Raw genomic sequence first — 14,340 nt, 5'->3', positions numbered from 1 at the left:
CAATAGCCGTCCAAGTGAGTCAGTAGCAGTTTCAAGAGAGACTTGGTTCTAATAACAGAAGGGGAAATACAAATTGAATTCTAACAAGTAAAAGAGAGATGCAGTGATACAGCCTTGGACGGCGCTGCGACTCTACAGAAGGCCGGCTGGCTGCCTCCAATACGACACCTACATATCTACCTACCTAGCTAGGTAAAACTTTATTGTTTTCGGCCTTGGCGCTCAGTTATCAGCGCAGTAGAGCTGAAGCAGGACAATGTGCAATTAGGAAAATTTAAACTTTTTCCCAGACTGCAACTTGCGCCGCACCGAACAATGCAGGCCATGCACAACAGGCCATGCACAACAGGCCAAAGGACACGCGAGGTCACTGGGGAGGTACCAGTAAAGAAATACCTTGTCGACGTTATTCAATGGACCACTGAGAACCCCATTCGGTCTTCGTATGTCAGATATGAGATCCCTGCCAGGGCCAATCTGTCCGCCAGAGTCTGTCTTGGTGCTAGTCAGGAACCCCATACTGCTAGGCTGTGCAGTTACAGCAACCAGTAGCTATTCATTGTCCGCGAGGAACTAACAGATCATGATACGTACAGTACTTGTCCGAGACATGCTGAGCAGTTTAGAGTTAGCCCAAGAACCCCGATGGTTCCTTGATCTGTTTTGTTTCCCTTCATCTGTGCTTTCATCAACTCACCACCTAAACCAAAAGCACAAGTGTGTAAACAAACAAAATTGCAACAAGGACGGAGCATGGTAACGGGCTCTGGTTGCATTGGGTTTAAGTCCGCATTGCTGTTCTCAATCTATACTGATGATAGTTAGCCAACTAGCACGCCTAACCTGATCCCCAACATCAACTGCGGCTTGGACAAGCTGTCTTCCACATTTCCCAGGTCCCCAATCGTCGCCAATCCTCTCTCACCAACTTACTTGTCCACCAAAATACCAGCTCGCGAGGCCCATGCTTGGATCTGGCTGGCGTGTCGCGCCGGTGCTGCCACGGCCAAGGCGCCTCGTTCGTTGCCCAATTGCAAAAGGTCCAACGGGCCGCCCCTCACAGAAGCTCGTCCGGCCAGCCTATTCACCTCAATCTCAGGGCGCGAGGCGCCAAACCCCAGCAGGCGTCAAAATAGAGTCTCTCGGCTTACCCCAAAGTGGCAGGCGACAAGCCCTTCGACGCGCAGTGGCGTGCCCCTTTGTCGGTGGTGCAGAGAGTCGCGTGGACGGGAAAAGAAGGGCTGTAAAAGAGGGCAGTATTAATACATAAAAAGGTCATCGCTTGGCAGTTTTGCAGCAATTCCAATTGCTCTCTTCATTGTTGTGAGGAACAATTCCGGTTGCAGGCGAAGCAGGGCAAGGCGGAATTGGCCCCAGGGATCTTTAGCGATCAACAGCCACCGACCACGCTTGTTTCAGCGCCTTTCAGCGGCTGGCCAAGCTCTCCACCAAAACACCACGCCAATTCACTTTATTATATTACCAAACACCAAACGCCCAACTGCCACATCGCCTCACCCTCGACGAAGAGGAACAACCGCCTGCGGGCCCAACAACCCAACCGCCCGCCCGCCATGATCATCCCCTTCATCTTGTCCGTCATCGCGGGCGGCCTCTTCGTGTTCCTCGTCAACTACGGCTACCGCTTCCTCCTCTACGTCGGCCGCGGCTTGCGCAGCGCCTGGCCCGCAAAGTACCGGCCCGCCCCGGACCCCAAGGACAACCACGTCCAGATCATCGTCCTCGGCGACATTGGACGCAGCCCACGCATGCAGTACCATGCCATCAGTGTTGCCAAGCACGGGAAGAAGGTCGACATTATCGCCTTCAAAGGTTCGCTGCATTTCCACTCCGATTTGTCAACCAAGGACGGCTAATTGACTGATTCATAGAAACGGCCCGCCATCCTGAGCTCATCGGCAACCCCAATGCTACGCTCTATCCTCTTGATCCTCTGCCCGAATGGCTCGCTTGGGGTAACTTGAGCTTCATTATCCAGCTTCCTGGCAAGGTCATCCATCAATTCTGGACTCTCTTCTCCACAATGATGTACACGGCACCCGCTGCTGAATGGATCATCATCCAGGTACGGTGGCCAAGTTCTGTTCCTAGTCTTACATACCTTCCTCTAACCAGACCAGAACCCTCCTTCGATCCCGACCTTCCACGTGGCGCTATTCGTCGCCTGGTTGCGCGGAAGCAAAGTTATCATCGACTGGCACAACTACGGCCACACCATCCTCGCCCAGAAAGGCAAGCTCTACTCACCCCTCGTCCCTCTCTACCGCTGGTATGAGTTCTTCTTTGGCCGCCGTCTCTGCAACGTCAACCTCGCCGTCACCGACGCCATGGCCAGGCAGCTGGATGCCGCGGGCAAGTTCGGACTCGGCAAGCCCGTCCGCACGCTGCACGACCGCCCGGCCGCCATCTTCCAGCCCATCACCTCGCGCAAGGAGCGCGAGGAGGTCCTCCTGCGCATCCCCGAGACCCAGGACCAGGCCCAGGATATCCTCGACGGGAACGTCCGTCTGATCGTCAGTAGCACCTCGTGGACGGCCGACGAGGACTTTGGCATCCTCCTCAGCGCCCTCGTCGCCTACGCCGGGCCCCGCGAGGTGGACGATGAGAGCGAGCCCGCCTCGCCCATCCTGGCCATCATCACGGGCAAGGGCCCCCAAAGAAAAATATACCTCGACAAGATCAAGGAGCTTACAGACGGCGGGCAGCTCCCCGGAATCAAGGTCGTCTCTGCATGGCTGTCCAACCGTGACTACGCGCAGCTTCTGGCTGCGGCAGATCTCGGCATCTCCCTGCACAAGTCCTCGTCCGGCGTCGACTTGCCCATGAAGGTCGTCGACATGTTTGGCGCCGGCCTACCCGTGGCGGCCTACTCCAAGTTTGAGAGCTTTGGTGAGCTCGTCAAGGAGGGCGTCAACGGCTGCGGCTTCGAGACTGCGCCAGAGCTCGTCGTGCTCTTCAACCGCCTGCTAGCCAGTGATGGTGCCAAGGAACTTGCCAACCTAAAAAAGGGAGCCATCAGGGAGGGCGCCCTACGCTGGGACGAAGAATGGGACCGCGTTGTTGCTCCCGTTGTTGGTCTCGGTAAGGAGGAGTAGAACACATGTAGAAACCATAGTTAATAAATGAATTCAAATTAAGTAGTTACTCGCTCTACCCGCTCTGGCCGTAATTGCCATTATGCAAAAGAAGTAAGCAGGCACGCTTATAGACTTGCCAAGCTAGCGGCACCCATCTCTATAAAAACAAACCCCAACACAGTAAAACGCCAGGCCTGTCTTTGATCCAGTCCAAAAAGTCCAAGAGCCCGTGTCGTCATCCTCTGCCCTCCCGCGGCCCCGTCAGAGTTTCACGCGCCGCCGGCTGCCTTTATCAGTCCTCGCCCAGGCTGTCCCGCACGCACCTGCGGCACCGTCGGCGAAAGTCCTTGTGCTTGCCCTCCTTCTCCTCGCGCAGCAGGCGCGCGGCCTCGACGTTGGCCGGGCTCTCGTCGTTGGGCCCGTGGAAGAGGCTGATGGTGCTGAGCAGGATCGTCTCGGGGGACTGGACGGGGCTCCAGCGCTCCGACGCGGCCTCGTACCCGTACTGGTCCTCCTCGGGCGGGTGCAGGATGGAGATGCACAGCTTGCCGTCGGCGTAGATGTTGGGGTGGAAGGGGATCGGGTCCTGGAAGGTCAGGGACGGCGGCATGTGCGGGTAGTTGGGCGGGAAGACGAGGCGCGCGCGAAAGTTGCCTCCTAAGGCGGGGGTAGGAGCGACGGCGAGAGAGAGATAGCCTGCCTCTATAGGACGACGCACCTCCGTAGTATTGACAGTCGTCGCTGATCATGAGCATGACCTCCCACTCAAACATGTTGTTGTCGTTGACGAGGCCACACGATATCCCGGGGATGTCCTTGCCGGTCTGCATCTCCTTCAGCTGGCGCCGGAGCAGGGACGCGGCGGCGGAAGACGGTCCCGCCATGCCGTGCGATATTCTGTGCAGGTATGAATTCTTTTTTGGCAGGTAATGTAATGCGTTCGGATGCGTATGCGAGTTCCCTGTCGTCGTCCGCTCGCAGCTTGGGATCAAGGTGTGCAGTACTGCGTAGAATTGCTTTTTTCTTTAGAAGGTCTCTGGCGCGGGGCACAGTTGAGGTTGGTGGGGAATCGCCGGCGTCTTCGGTCTCCCAACGTATGTACTGTACATAGCTACCGACCTCTCCAGGTCGTAGGTAGTTGCACCTTGTGGCGAATGGTACAAACGCTGAAAGCTTAAACTGTAGCTCGGATTCTTTGTGCCTGCTTCGAGCTCCGAGGCTCAGTCATCGTTATTGTTGTACTCAATACTAGGAAGCCCTCTTGCCACTGACCATACAGCGTGGCTGCAAACGACTTGAACCGGGTGCAATGATAAATTTCGTGTTTCACCGGAGTAGAACTGCGTACAAAATATCGAGCCAAAAATACAGCTGCTGTATGCTCCTGTCGATACTCAAGAACAGTATCGGGGTATCGTAGTATATGCAAAACATTGCGCCAAAATGCATCCCCAGCTTTCATTTCTTCGATGTGCCAAACCCAGTAAACCCCATCTGCGCCATCATATCGTCCTCGTCATGTTCGCCTTCTATTCGTACATCCTCCCCGTATTCAACCTTCACCTTGGCTGCCTCTTCCTTTTCCAGTCTCTTCTTCTCTGCTTCGTCGCGGCGCTTCTTCCTCCTCTCTTCTGCCTCCTTTTCGTTCTCCTCTTCCCGTATTCGGAGTCGCTCTTGAAGGCTTGTGACCTTTTCTCGCTCCAGCTCTTCCCGTCTCTTTGCATAAAACGTAATTCGGTCTCGCACCTCCTCCACTGTGGCGCGTTTGACTTCGGTCGTCTGGCCGGAATTCAACAGATGTTGTGTGGTGTTGAGATGCTCAACAAACTGTCGACCGTCATTAGCATCAGTGGCAGATATGAGAGGAGACAAAGGCGCACCTGAAGATTGTCCTTGAATGTCAAATCGCAAGCCTCGCAGTAGAATCCTGCGCCACGACCGCGTTTCCCGACACCCGCGCCGGCACCGACCAGCTGCGTCTTGCCCACCTGACCGGTAAAGTCCATGACATTTCGGCGCGCAGAAGTGTATGTCTCATCGCCCGTCATGGGTTTGTAGTACTTCTTGCCGGCCAGCTTGGCCTCGTACCTTGCCTTGGCCTCTTCCTTTTCCTTGGCCTCGCGCTGCTTGGCCTTTTCCGCGTACTCATCGAGATCCCACGTCTTTCGGAAATCGGTGTCGCCAGCCGGTGCGCCATAGGCGCTGCCATTCTTAGGATTCGACATGTCGCTGATTAGAGTCTTGTCGAGGTTGTCGCAATGGATATGCAGGTGGACAATCCGGACAAGTCAAGGCTCCAGTTTCGCACGACCCAGTAAAACGAACATCCGTCGGCGCTAGCGCGCTTCCCAAGTTTCTTCAACTTGTCTGCCCCGCGGCGGGGCATTTAGACATCAACAAAAAAATTGTTGGAATTGATCGCGCGCGAAGATGCTGTACCTGGTTGGCCTTGGGCTGTCTGACGAGACGGACATTACTGTCAAGGGGCTAGAGGTTGTCAAGAAGGCCTCGCGCGTCTATCTCGAGGCATATACTAGCATTCTGCTTGTTGACCAGGCGGTTCTGGTACGTCTAGCGGCTACATGCGGCCACATCATGGACGACGCTTTCTGACTTGAGCAGGAAAAATATTATGAGCGCTCTATTACCATTGCGGACCGTGAAATGGTCGAGTCCAACAGCGACGAGATTCTGCGCAATGCTCAAGAGGAGGATGTCGCATTCCTAGTCGTTGGAGATCCCTTTGGGTAAGCTATATTGTCCCCCAATGAGCTCCCGTGCTAACAGTAGCAGTGCAACGACTCATACCGACCTCGTTCTCCGTGCGCGCGAACTGAATATACCTGTACGAACTGTTCCGAACGCATCCATCCTGTCTGGCATCGGCGCCTGTGGTCTTCAGCTATACAACTTTGGTCAGACAGTGTCGATGGTGTTCTTCACTGACAACTGGAGGCCGTCTTCATTCTACGACAGAGTAAAGGAAAACCGCCAAATCGGTCTGCACACGCTCGTTTTGGTCGACATCAAGGTCAAGGAGCAGAGCTGGGAAAACTTGGCACGCGGCCGCATGATCTTTGAGCCTCCTCGCTACATGACAGTGGGACAATGCGCCCAACAGATGATCGAGGTAGAGGAGGGGCGCAAAGAGGGTGTCTACACCCGCGATTCGCTCGCAATTGGCGCGGCGCGTGTCGGCGGAAAGACCGAAAAGTTCATCGCAGGAACTTTGGAAGAGCTATGCTCCCAAGACGACGAATTTGGTCCACCGCTTCACAGTCTTGTCCTGCTGGGCCGAAGAGCGCATGAGCTCGAGAACGACTTTGTGCGCCACTTCGCCATAGATAAGGAGAAATGGGATAGAATATGGAAGGATGAATACGGAAAACAATAGCTTGGGTAGCAATTAGTTAGCTAGGGCTTTATGCCTCGGCGATAAACATGACGTTGGTATCACGATTAGGCTACACAGCGGGCCTCTCCAACTGATATCTAGACTAAGTATACCAAAGCGCGGGAACGAGATCTGCTATCTAGATAATTAGTTTTTAATGTGAAAAGTATGAACACAAGAAATAAAGACTCTTCGGAGCGAATCAACATCCCCTCATTGCCTTCCTAGAAAGCGGTTCGAAGACGCATTATACATGAGTGTTCAACAGCATCTGTCAAAATAGTTACTATCTTACAGTAGGTACCAAACCCGTACGGAACTTTTAACTGCAGGTACCTTGTCTCTCTTAAAATTTGCATCTACTGCGATTCAAGAAGCACGTGTTTTTAGATGTGTAAGGATAGTAAGCAGGATTATAAATATAAGAGGTATAACTAAGAGACATAAAAGATATTTTGAAAGTAAAATTACATCACGCAAATCATTCTGAAGTGATTAATTTTCCGGATGCACACTGACTGAGTCCTCACATTTGCTCTTCTGAATCAGACGAGTCGCTATTATCGTCGTCCTCACTAGATTCTCCATCCTCCATCAAATAGTCTATGGATGATATTCCGTGGTGCGATTCACCGCAGCCAGGGCAGACATCGCTGTCCGATTCCGAGTCTGTGCTGTCCATTTCTGAGTCTATGTCGTCAATTTCTGAATCTATGCTGTCCATTTCTGAGTCTGTGCTGTCCGTTGTCGAATCTGTGTCCGCTCCCGAGTCTGGGTCGAACCCCACGAGGCCGGTGATTCTAGAAAACTCCAACGGACTCCGCTCGCTTGAATATGGCGAAATGGGCACACTCTTCCAAATCGTTCGTGGTGATGATGCTGGCCCCGTTATCTCGGGGGCCGCCGGAAGGATCCCCAGCATCGACAGATGCCAGTCGGCCATCAGTAAGTGGTCATAGCCTCCATCCAGCATCGTGTCAACGGTTGGGGTTGGCAGTCCTCCCCATGCGCGGACAAGCCTCGGCCACCACGTGCCGACGTCAGGTTGCTCCGTCAAGTATTTCTTATGTGCAAGAAAAAGAGCACTTGCATCAAGGTAAAGACCCGCATCTTTGAGCATCCCGCCCAATTCGACTGATGCTTTCTCTCCCACATCACATGTCGGCATGCCGGTCACCTGCAACTCGTTAAGCGTACATCCTAGCTCATGCGAGGCGATCGCATGTAGCTCAGGGCCTGGGCGAGGAACGAGCTCCTGGAAAAAGTTGACCAGATCCAAACGAAGAGTCGTCAAATTTGGGAGGAGCCTTGGGGGTGGCTTTGCCTCTTTACGAATGGCGGCATCGTATGGAGCACGTAGCGCAGTGAGGAAGTCCACAACCTGATTCCAAGTGTAGCATCGGAAGCCCCCGCGAACAAGAGGAGACTCGCGAGGACGTTTATAAACCGGGACTACATGATCCTTTTCTAGGTGCAAACTGCGCCTAGCTCTGATCGTGTGCTGGCGGTGCACATCATCGTAGTACCGCGCAATGACACGCAACGTAATGCTTTGAATAGAGACCCGGAATTCAGCCTTTAACTCGCCAAAGGCTCGGAGTGACTGAGGAGAGGTGAAGACAAAATGGTTACACCGCCATAAATATCTCGTGCCCTCCGCGTGCATGGCCTTGCAAGTAGCCAGGAAGTGGATGGCGATCTGGTTTTTTCTTTTCTTTTCTCTATTCGATAGAGTGTCCGGTACGAGTGGTGACAGCGGATCAAGGATTGGGTGGGGGCTGGTCATGGCGAACTCAAGAACGCGGACCAAAATCTCGGGTGGTAGTCGAAGTTTTTCTGTATCGCTGCCCACATTGGATGATCGGGTCCTGAGGCGCCTAGGCCGTACTGTAGACAAGTGATTCCGTGATATGGAGGACCAGGAAATTCTGTGCTGCCGAAGTAGCTTCTTGAGTCGCAGGTTCTCCTGGGCGAGTGCGCGGTTGGATCGATGCAGCGGTGCATTGTACAACTCTTCTGTCTGGTGTTGCCTATCCCGGCACTCCCATGGCTCGATGTTCTATCCGTACTCTTGTTAGATAAGGCCTTGCAAGATGGGCAAATCACAAAACAGACTCACATTCATGGTGCTGCATCAACCTGAAAGGGACTCGAAAAAGGGAAGAAACATGTGTTGGCAAGGGAAGAAACATGTGTTGGCAAGGTGCACGTAGGCTCGGCTTTGTCAACCGGTGGGGGATTTTTGGTGGTTGCGAATACAGGGGTAACTATTGCTTGTAACTATGTAGGTAAGGTAACAGGTGAGGTTAATAGGTATGTATGTAGGTACCTACCTACATACCTAGGTAGCTGGCAGTTGAGTCGTCAATCACCTGACGGCCTTACCTATGTATGTACGGGTACCCGAGTACCTATGTATTTTGTACCTTCATAATATTTCGTACATTCCTTATCCTTCTTGTCTTTCTTGCTTTTCATATTTCATACTCTGTGATATTCTTATATCTTCTATATCTCTTCTCTCCACCGCTATATATATCGGTAGTAAAATCCTAGGTAAGGTAGGACGCAGTAGTTATAAAGAGGAGACAAGATGGCAGGCGTACGGTGTGGGTACTTGGCAACTTAGTACCTACAATGTACATAGGTACCTACTAACACATGATGACGGCACGACTTAAGAGGAAGCTGCAGACAGGTGTATTCTGTGCGGCTTATATGGTGACGGGTTTTATGAATGGTATAACTGCTATTTGCCGCTTGAAGAGCCCGATGCTTGAAATTGTCGTTGTTCCTGGCGTTTTGAATTGGCCTACACAGGAAACTTTCGCCAGGAATTTCTCTGGTTGTACCCAAGGATTAGCAGACACTAACTAACTCATACTACATGAAATGGTAATGGACTCAGGGAGTTTCTCCCCACCGTGATGGCGGATAAAAATGGACAGCAGGGGCTACCAACAAACGCAAGAGCGACAGCCACTACCCTTGCTAGGAGGCAATGGTCGCCATTTCTGCAACGCCGAGCTAGAGGAGACTCGAACGGGCAAACTCCCTCTCCTCTCTTCCGAACATTTCATATCCCGTATCCCATATACGCCTACAAGGCGCGCTCCAAGGTATGGAGAGCCAAAACGGACTGGGCAAGCTCTTGCCCAAGTCGCTGTCAGCGCGCCGCAAGCAACGAAGCAAGAAGAGCAAGTCTCCCGACGGGGATTCAGCCGACGATGCGACGAGAAAGGACCAGCGACCATCATCCAGCAGCAACCTGTCGCTGTACGTCGACGACCACAACGATGAGCGCGAGTTTACGGACGAGGCTGATGATGGGAGCTTTGCATCCTACGAGTCAAGCGCGGATGCGAATCGCAGTGGAGAACCGTAAGTCGCTCTACTTTTCTACTTCAATACCTTCTGCCTGCCTACCTGCCTACCTACGCGCCTCGTGTTGCCCTCACTCTGCATCTGGAAGTTTTTGGCTTGGGACAGGAACTTGCTTCCTGTGACGTGGCGCCGTTATTACTACCTCCGACCTAGTAGGTAAGCTGCTAAGGTAGTGGCCCAGTCTGCCCTAGCTGGATGCGATGGATGTAAGTAGCCAAGGCCGGCGTCGAACAAATCCAAATCCCTAGGTATTGCACCAAAATCCAATCCCCGCCTCAGCCTCGCTGCTCGGACTGCTCGCTCTCTGATTACGCCAGCTCCGACACAGGCAAACCAACGTCTCAGACTATTACCTACCAACTGAAAGCACCGCTCCTCAAACACATCCCTCCTTCCATTGCCTCCCAGTCCTCTCCTTCTTGTACTACCCATCAGCGCCAATCCGTGTTCCCGGTCGTCCCGATATCCTTGCCGTACACCCTAACCGTCCTGGCAGTCCACGCCCGTCATCTTCGTCGCGACCAGTTCGGCCCGTGCCCTCCAACCACCCGTCCCTGGTTGGCTATCTCACGACTTCCTCACCCGCCGTTCAGGCCGCTCACCTCGATTCGCCGCCCAAGATTCGGCCCTCGTCGCGAAACAGCCGCAGCCCCTGGCGGAGGGGTAGCAAGAACGACAAGGCAGACACCCCCGACACTGTCTCGTCAGTCAAGTTTCCCGACCTGCCGGCGCCTGCCAGGCTAGCTGCCCCCGACCAGGAAACTCGGGGCAAGACCCCCAGCGTTGACGTCGACGTCCCGCGGACTCCTCCCAACAGCGACAAGCCCGGCCCCGTCATTGTCAACACGCCACCCACGCCGACCGAAGCTGGCCTCGGTTTCGGCCAGGCTCTAACCTCTTCACCAGAGAAGCGCTCCACTGGCGTTGCGACCAGGAGCCCTGCCGAAACCGGGTCACCCACGCAAAACATGAATATTCATAGGAGAAGCAAGTCCGGAGGCGCTGCCATTGGGCCGAGCAAGCTGTCCAACATAACATCGGCGCCACTGACACCAGGCGCGGAGGCAGAGAGCGGTAGCATAACACCAAGTGCAACTGGCTTCTTCTCTTCTGTCATATCTGCTGCACAAAGTGCAGCGACGACTTTGAGTAACAATATCCCAGGTACCGGCATTAGCATGGGCGGACAAAAGAACAAAACGGCAAGCTTCAAATCCCTAAGTGTTGAAGCCGTTGACCAGCTAGAGGACGATAGCAGTGTCACTTCCCAGCAGAATAAAGATGAGATGGTTCAGTCGCATGGACGGGCCATGCAACGCAGCTCAGCAATCCAGACACTTGGTGCCGGGGAGCTGAGTCTCAGCCAACTCGGCCTGTCTGATGCTCCCAGCAACGTCGCCAGTCCCGCCAGTGCTAGGTTCCCGGATGTTGTCGATACACGAGCCAGATCCGAGTCGGCGCCGGTCGAACCCCATTCGGAGCTACCAAGTGACGAGCCCGTAAGCAGGCCCCGATCGGCCATTGAATCCGCCAACGACGATGATTTCGTACAATCACAGACCGATCTCGCTGGCCCCAACAGAAGCTCAAGCGTCCGAAGTGCAGTGAAGCCGCGTAGGAAGAGAGGCAGCTCCGTGACTACCGGTGCAACCATCGGTGTTCCTGTGGGCGTACCACTGCAGTCAACACCGACCTTGGGTGCTCCCAAGCTCACCGGCTTTGCCATTGCTAGCAAGAAGAGAAACCGCGACTTTCACTCATTTTTCAAGAGCGTTCCCGACGACGACTATCTGATTGAGGACTACAGCTGCGCCTTGCAGCGAGAGATTTTAGCCCACGGTCGTCTCTATGTTTCCGAAGGTCATCTTTGTTTCAGCAGCAACATTCTTGGTTGGACAACGACGCTAGTCATGAGCTTTGATGAGATTGTATCAGTCGAGAAGCGAAGCACAGCATTAGTCTTCAAAAACGGCTTGATGATTTCAACCCTACACGCCAAGCACATTTTCGCAAGTTTCACGAGCAGAGACGCCACCTACGACTTGATTGTCAACATATGGAAGCTGGGCCACCCTACACTCAAGAGCTCCCTCAACGGCGTCCAGCTCGAGGGAACAGGTGGCGACAAGACAGAAAAGGTGGAAGATGAGCCCCAGGGCCTTGGCTTGGAGAATGAGTCTCCCTTAGGCTCCGAGTCGGAAGATGGCAGCGACGACGACGACGAATTCTACGACGAGGAGGAGGACGGCGCTTTCGTCGACTCGCAGCTGACTGAGGTCAGTGCCAACGCAGATGTGGACAACGACAAGGCCGTGAGTCGGAAAGTTTCTGCAATGACTACGCTTAATGGCGCATCGGGGGAAAGCGCCAAGGACGCTCCAACCTCGCCGTCACCTGGCGGCGACTTCCCAGGTCCAGCAACACACGCACCGACAGAGTGCACCGACAGCGGTACACACTACGACAAGACTGTCGGCGACGACATCATACCCGCCCCACTAGGAAAAGTCTACAGTTTGCTCTTTGGTTCCGCATCGGCGACGTGGATGACCAAATGGCTGTCGGAAGACCAAAAATGTCTTGAAGTAACGGTTGACGAGAAGAAGGGGCTGACCATGGACAACAATACGAGGACATGGACATATATCAAGCCCCTGTATGCTTCGCTGGGACCCAAGCAGACGAAATGTATCGTTACGGAAAATCTGGAGAGCCTTGATTTTGAGAAATCCATCACGCTGGTCCTATCGACGCGGACTCCCGAAGTCCCCTCAGGCACTCTCTTCACAGTCAAAACCAGGTATTGTTTTACGTGGGCGGAGAACAACGCAACGAGGATTCAGGTCAACTACACGACGGAGTGGACCGGCAAGAGCTGGATCAAAGGCCCGATTGAGAAGAACGTGAATGATGGCCAGGCCAAATTCTGCGAGGAGCTGTTCGCGTCGGCGAAAGCAGCGGTAACGACTAGAGGTCGGTCCAATACGCTCACGAATGGCAAGGGTAAAAAGAAGGGCAAGAAGGGCCGGGCCAGCCTGACAGCCAATGAAGGCTCGGATGTTTCAGCCAAGAAGATTGAGGCATCCAAGACCAGCTGGGGGCCGTTGGAACCTATTCGTGGAATACTCGAGCCAATATTGGATATTCTTAAGCCGATCCTGACGGGCAACGTCATGTACGGACTTCTCGTGGGACTGCTCGTTGCGTCTTGGTTTGGATTCGGTTTCTCACCGAGTAAGCCGGCGGGCGGATTCGGTGGAGGTGCAGGCGGGCGAGGCGAGCTGATGGACATGTACGGTCCCTTCAGGCTGGCAGCGTACGAGGAGATGTGGCGGAGAGAGGAAAGCGAACTATGGGAGTGGCTCGAGGAGCGGACAGGTCTGGGACAAGTGGACTCGGACAGCCACGGCGTCAGGAAACGCGCACTTGAGCCGCGTACGATGCAGGAGAGGATACGCGAGTCACGAATGGACGCTCGTGAGGTGGAGGAGGCGATTCGTGTGACGGAAGAGAAGCTAAAGGTGCTACGCCAGGTCATTGCCAACAGTCCTAAGCAGGACAAGGCGAGCGAGGCGATCTAGCCAGCCACCTGGGGGCAGGGGTGGTGGTCAACGTTGGTGGTTGCTCGAGGCAACTGTTCAATCATTCATGTTCGTTTGTATTCCGTCTTTCGTTGTCATTTTTTTCCTTGGCCTTTTCTTTGTTCTTGGAGACATGGGACAATGCGTTGATTTCATCATCTACATGGCCGAGCGTGTGCAGTTTTTGGCTTCTTCTCTTTTCCTTTTTTTTTTTCCCTCTTGGTTTTGTATAATAGAAGTAAGACGAGTCTTGTACTATAGCAAATTATGCTGTACATTAACTAAAAGAAAAACACGAGCGATGTCTCAGGCAGCGACGTGATGTACTGGGTACAGGGGCCATGGGTTCATCCGGGAGAGGAGTGGATTTGCATGTGTGATGTGTGATGGGACATGCAGAGATGTGGTGGTGGTGGTGGCTTCTCGGCAGTGCCGGGACAAGATGCCCAGGACCGATAGATATATAAGGCGTGTTGAGACATGCAGATACCAGATATTCTGACGGTGGGCTTTCGGTGAGTGGCTTCTCTTTGATGCTAGAGTTTAACGTACGGATTGCAGACAGTCGAGGCAATGAGCCCCCCTTCTCCCCCCTTCTCCCCCCTTCTCCTCACCAGGGTAGGGACTATTACTGGCAACTGGCAATGGCAGCCTGGGGAGGGGGGGCGTGTTGGGCTGAACAGTGTGGCCCCACAGACAAATGGTGGGTGTTTGGCGGGGAGTGGTTAACTGGACCCTCTGTGGATAGAGGCGTACAGTATGGCAACCAGGAGGCGTGAGTTGACGTGATGGATGAGATGGACCAGCTGGCAACGTCGTTTTTATCGAGGAAAGCAATTGCTGAAACCGCCCGGGTATTGTGACTAATGGCACATGGCCAGTC

General features: G+C 53.8%; 5 protein-coding genes across 5 annotated transcripts; 3 read left to right on the top strand and 2 right to left on the bottom strand.

Moving 5' to 3' along the window:
* Positions 1 to 1,574: 1,574 nt before the first annotated feature.
* ISF_05402 (hypothetical protein) lies at positions 1,575 to 3,116 on the top strand (the record flags this gene model as incomplete). The annotated part of the gene is made up of 3 exons (XM_018849007.1): positions 1,575 to 1,833; positions 1,893 to 2,086; positions 2,142 to 3,116. 3 exons carry the CDS (start codon positions 1,575 to 1,577, stop codon positions 3,114 to 3,116), a joined length of 1,428 nt encoding a protein of 475 aa, XP_018703578.1.
* A 274-nt stretch (positions 3,117 to 3,390) lies between these two features.
* Positions 3,391 to 3,982, bottom strand: ISF_05401 (ubiquitin-conjugating enzyme E2; the record flags this gene model as incomplete). Its single annotated transcript, XM_018849006.1, has 2 exons — positions 3,391 to 3,755; positions 3,817 to 3,982. 2 exons carry the CDS (start codon positions 3,980 to 3,982, stop codon positions 3,391 to 3,393), a joined length of 531 nt encoding a protein of 176 aa, XP_018703577.1.
* A 574-nt stretch (positions 3,983 to 4,556) lies between these two features.
* ISF_05400 (Zinc finger, double-stranded RNA binding protein) lies at positions 4,557 to 5,323 on the bottom strand (the record flags this gene model as incomplete). The annotated part of the gene is made up of 2 exons (XM_018849005.1): positions 4,557 to 4,925; positions 4,979 to 5,323. 2 exons carry the CDS (start codon positions 5,321 to 5,323, stop codon positions 4,557 to 4,559), a joined length of 714 nt encoding a protein of 237 aa, XP_018703576.1.
* Positions 5,324 to 5,528: 205 nt separating this feature from the next.
* ISF_05399 (diphthine synthase) lies at positions 5,529 to 6,492 on the top strand (the record flags this gene model as incomplete). The annotated part of the gene is made up of 3 exons (XM_018849004.1): positions 5,529 to 5,663; positions 5,721 to 5,845; positions 5,892 to 6,492. 3 exons carry the CDS (start codon positions 5,529 to 5,531, stop codon positions 6,490 to 6,492), a joined length of 861 nt encoding a protein of 286 aa, XP_018703575.1.
* A 3,121-nt stretch (positions 6,493 to 9,613) lies between these two features.
* On the top strand, positions 9,614 to 13,457 carry ISF_05398 (GRAM domain-containing protein; the record flags this gene model as incomplete). The annotated part of the gene is made up of 2 exons (XM_018849003.1): positions 9,614 to 9,873; positions 10,373 to 13,457. 2 exons carry the CDS (start codon positions 9,614 to 9,616, stop codon positions 13,455 to 13,457), a joined length of 3,345 nt encoding a protein of 1,114 aa, XP_018703574.1.
* Positions 13,458 to 14,340: the final 883 nt, after the last annotated feature.

This window comes from Cordyceps fumosorosea (assembly GCF_001636725.1).
Source record: "Cordyceps fumosorosea ARSEF 2679 chromosome Unknown scaffold_13, whole genome shotgun sequence".
Lineage (NCBI taxonomy): Eukaryota > Fungi > Ascomycota > Sordariomycetes > Hypocreales > Cordycipitaceae > Cordyceps > Cordyceps fumosorosea.
Note: the sequence above shows the minus strand (reverse complement) of the source record. Positions and strands in the feature narration are given on the sequence as shown.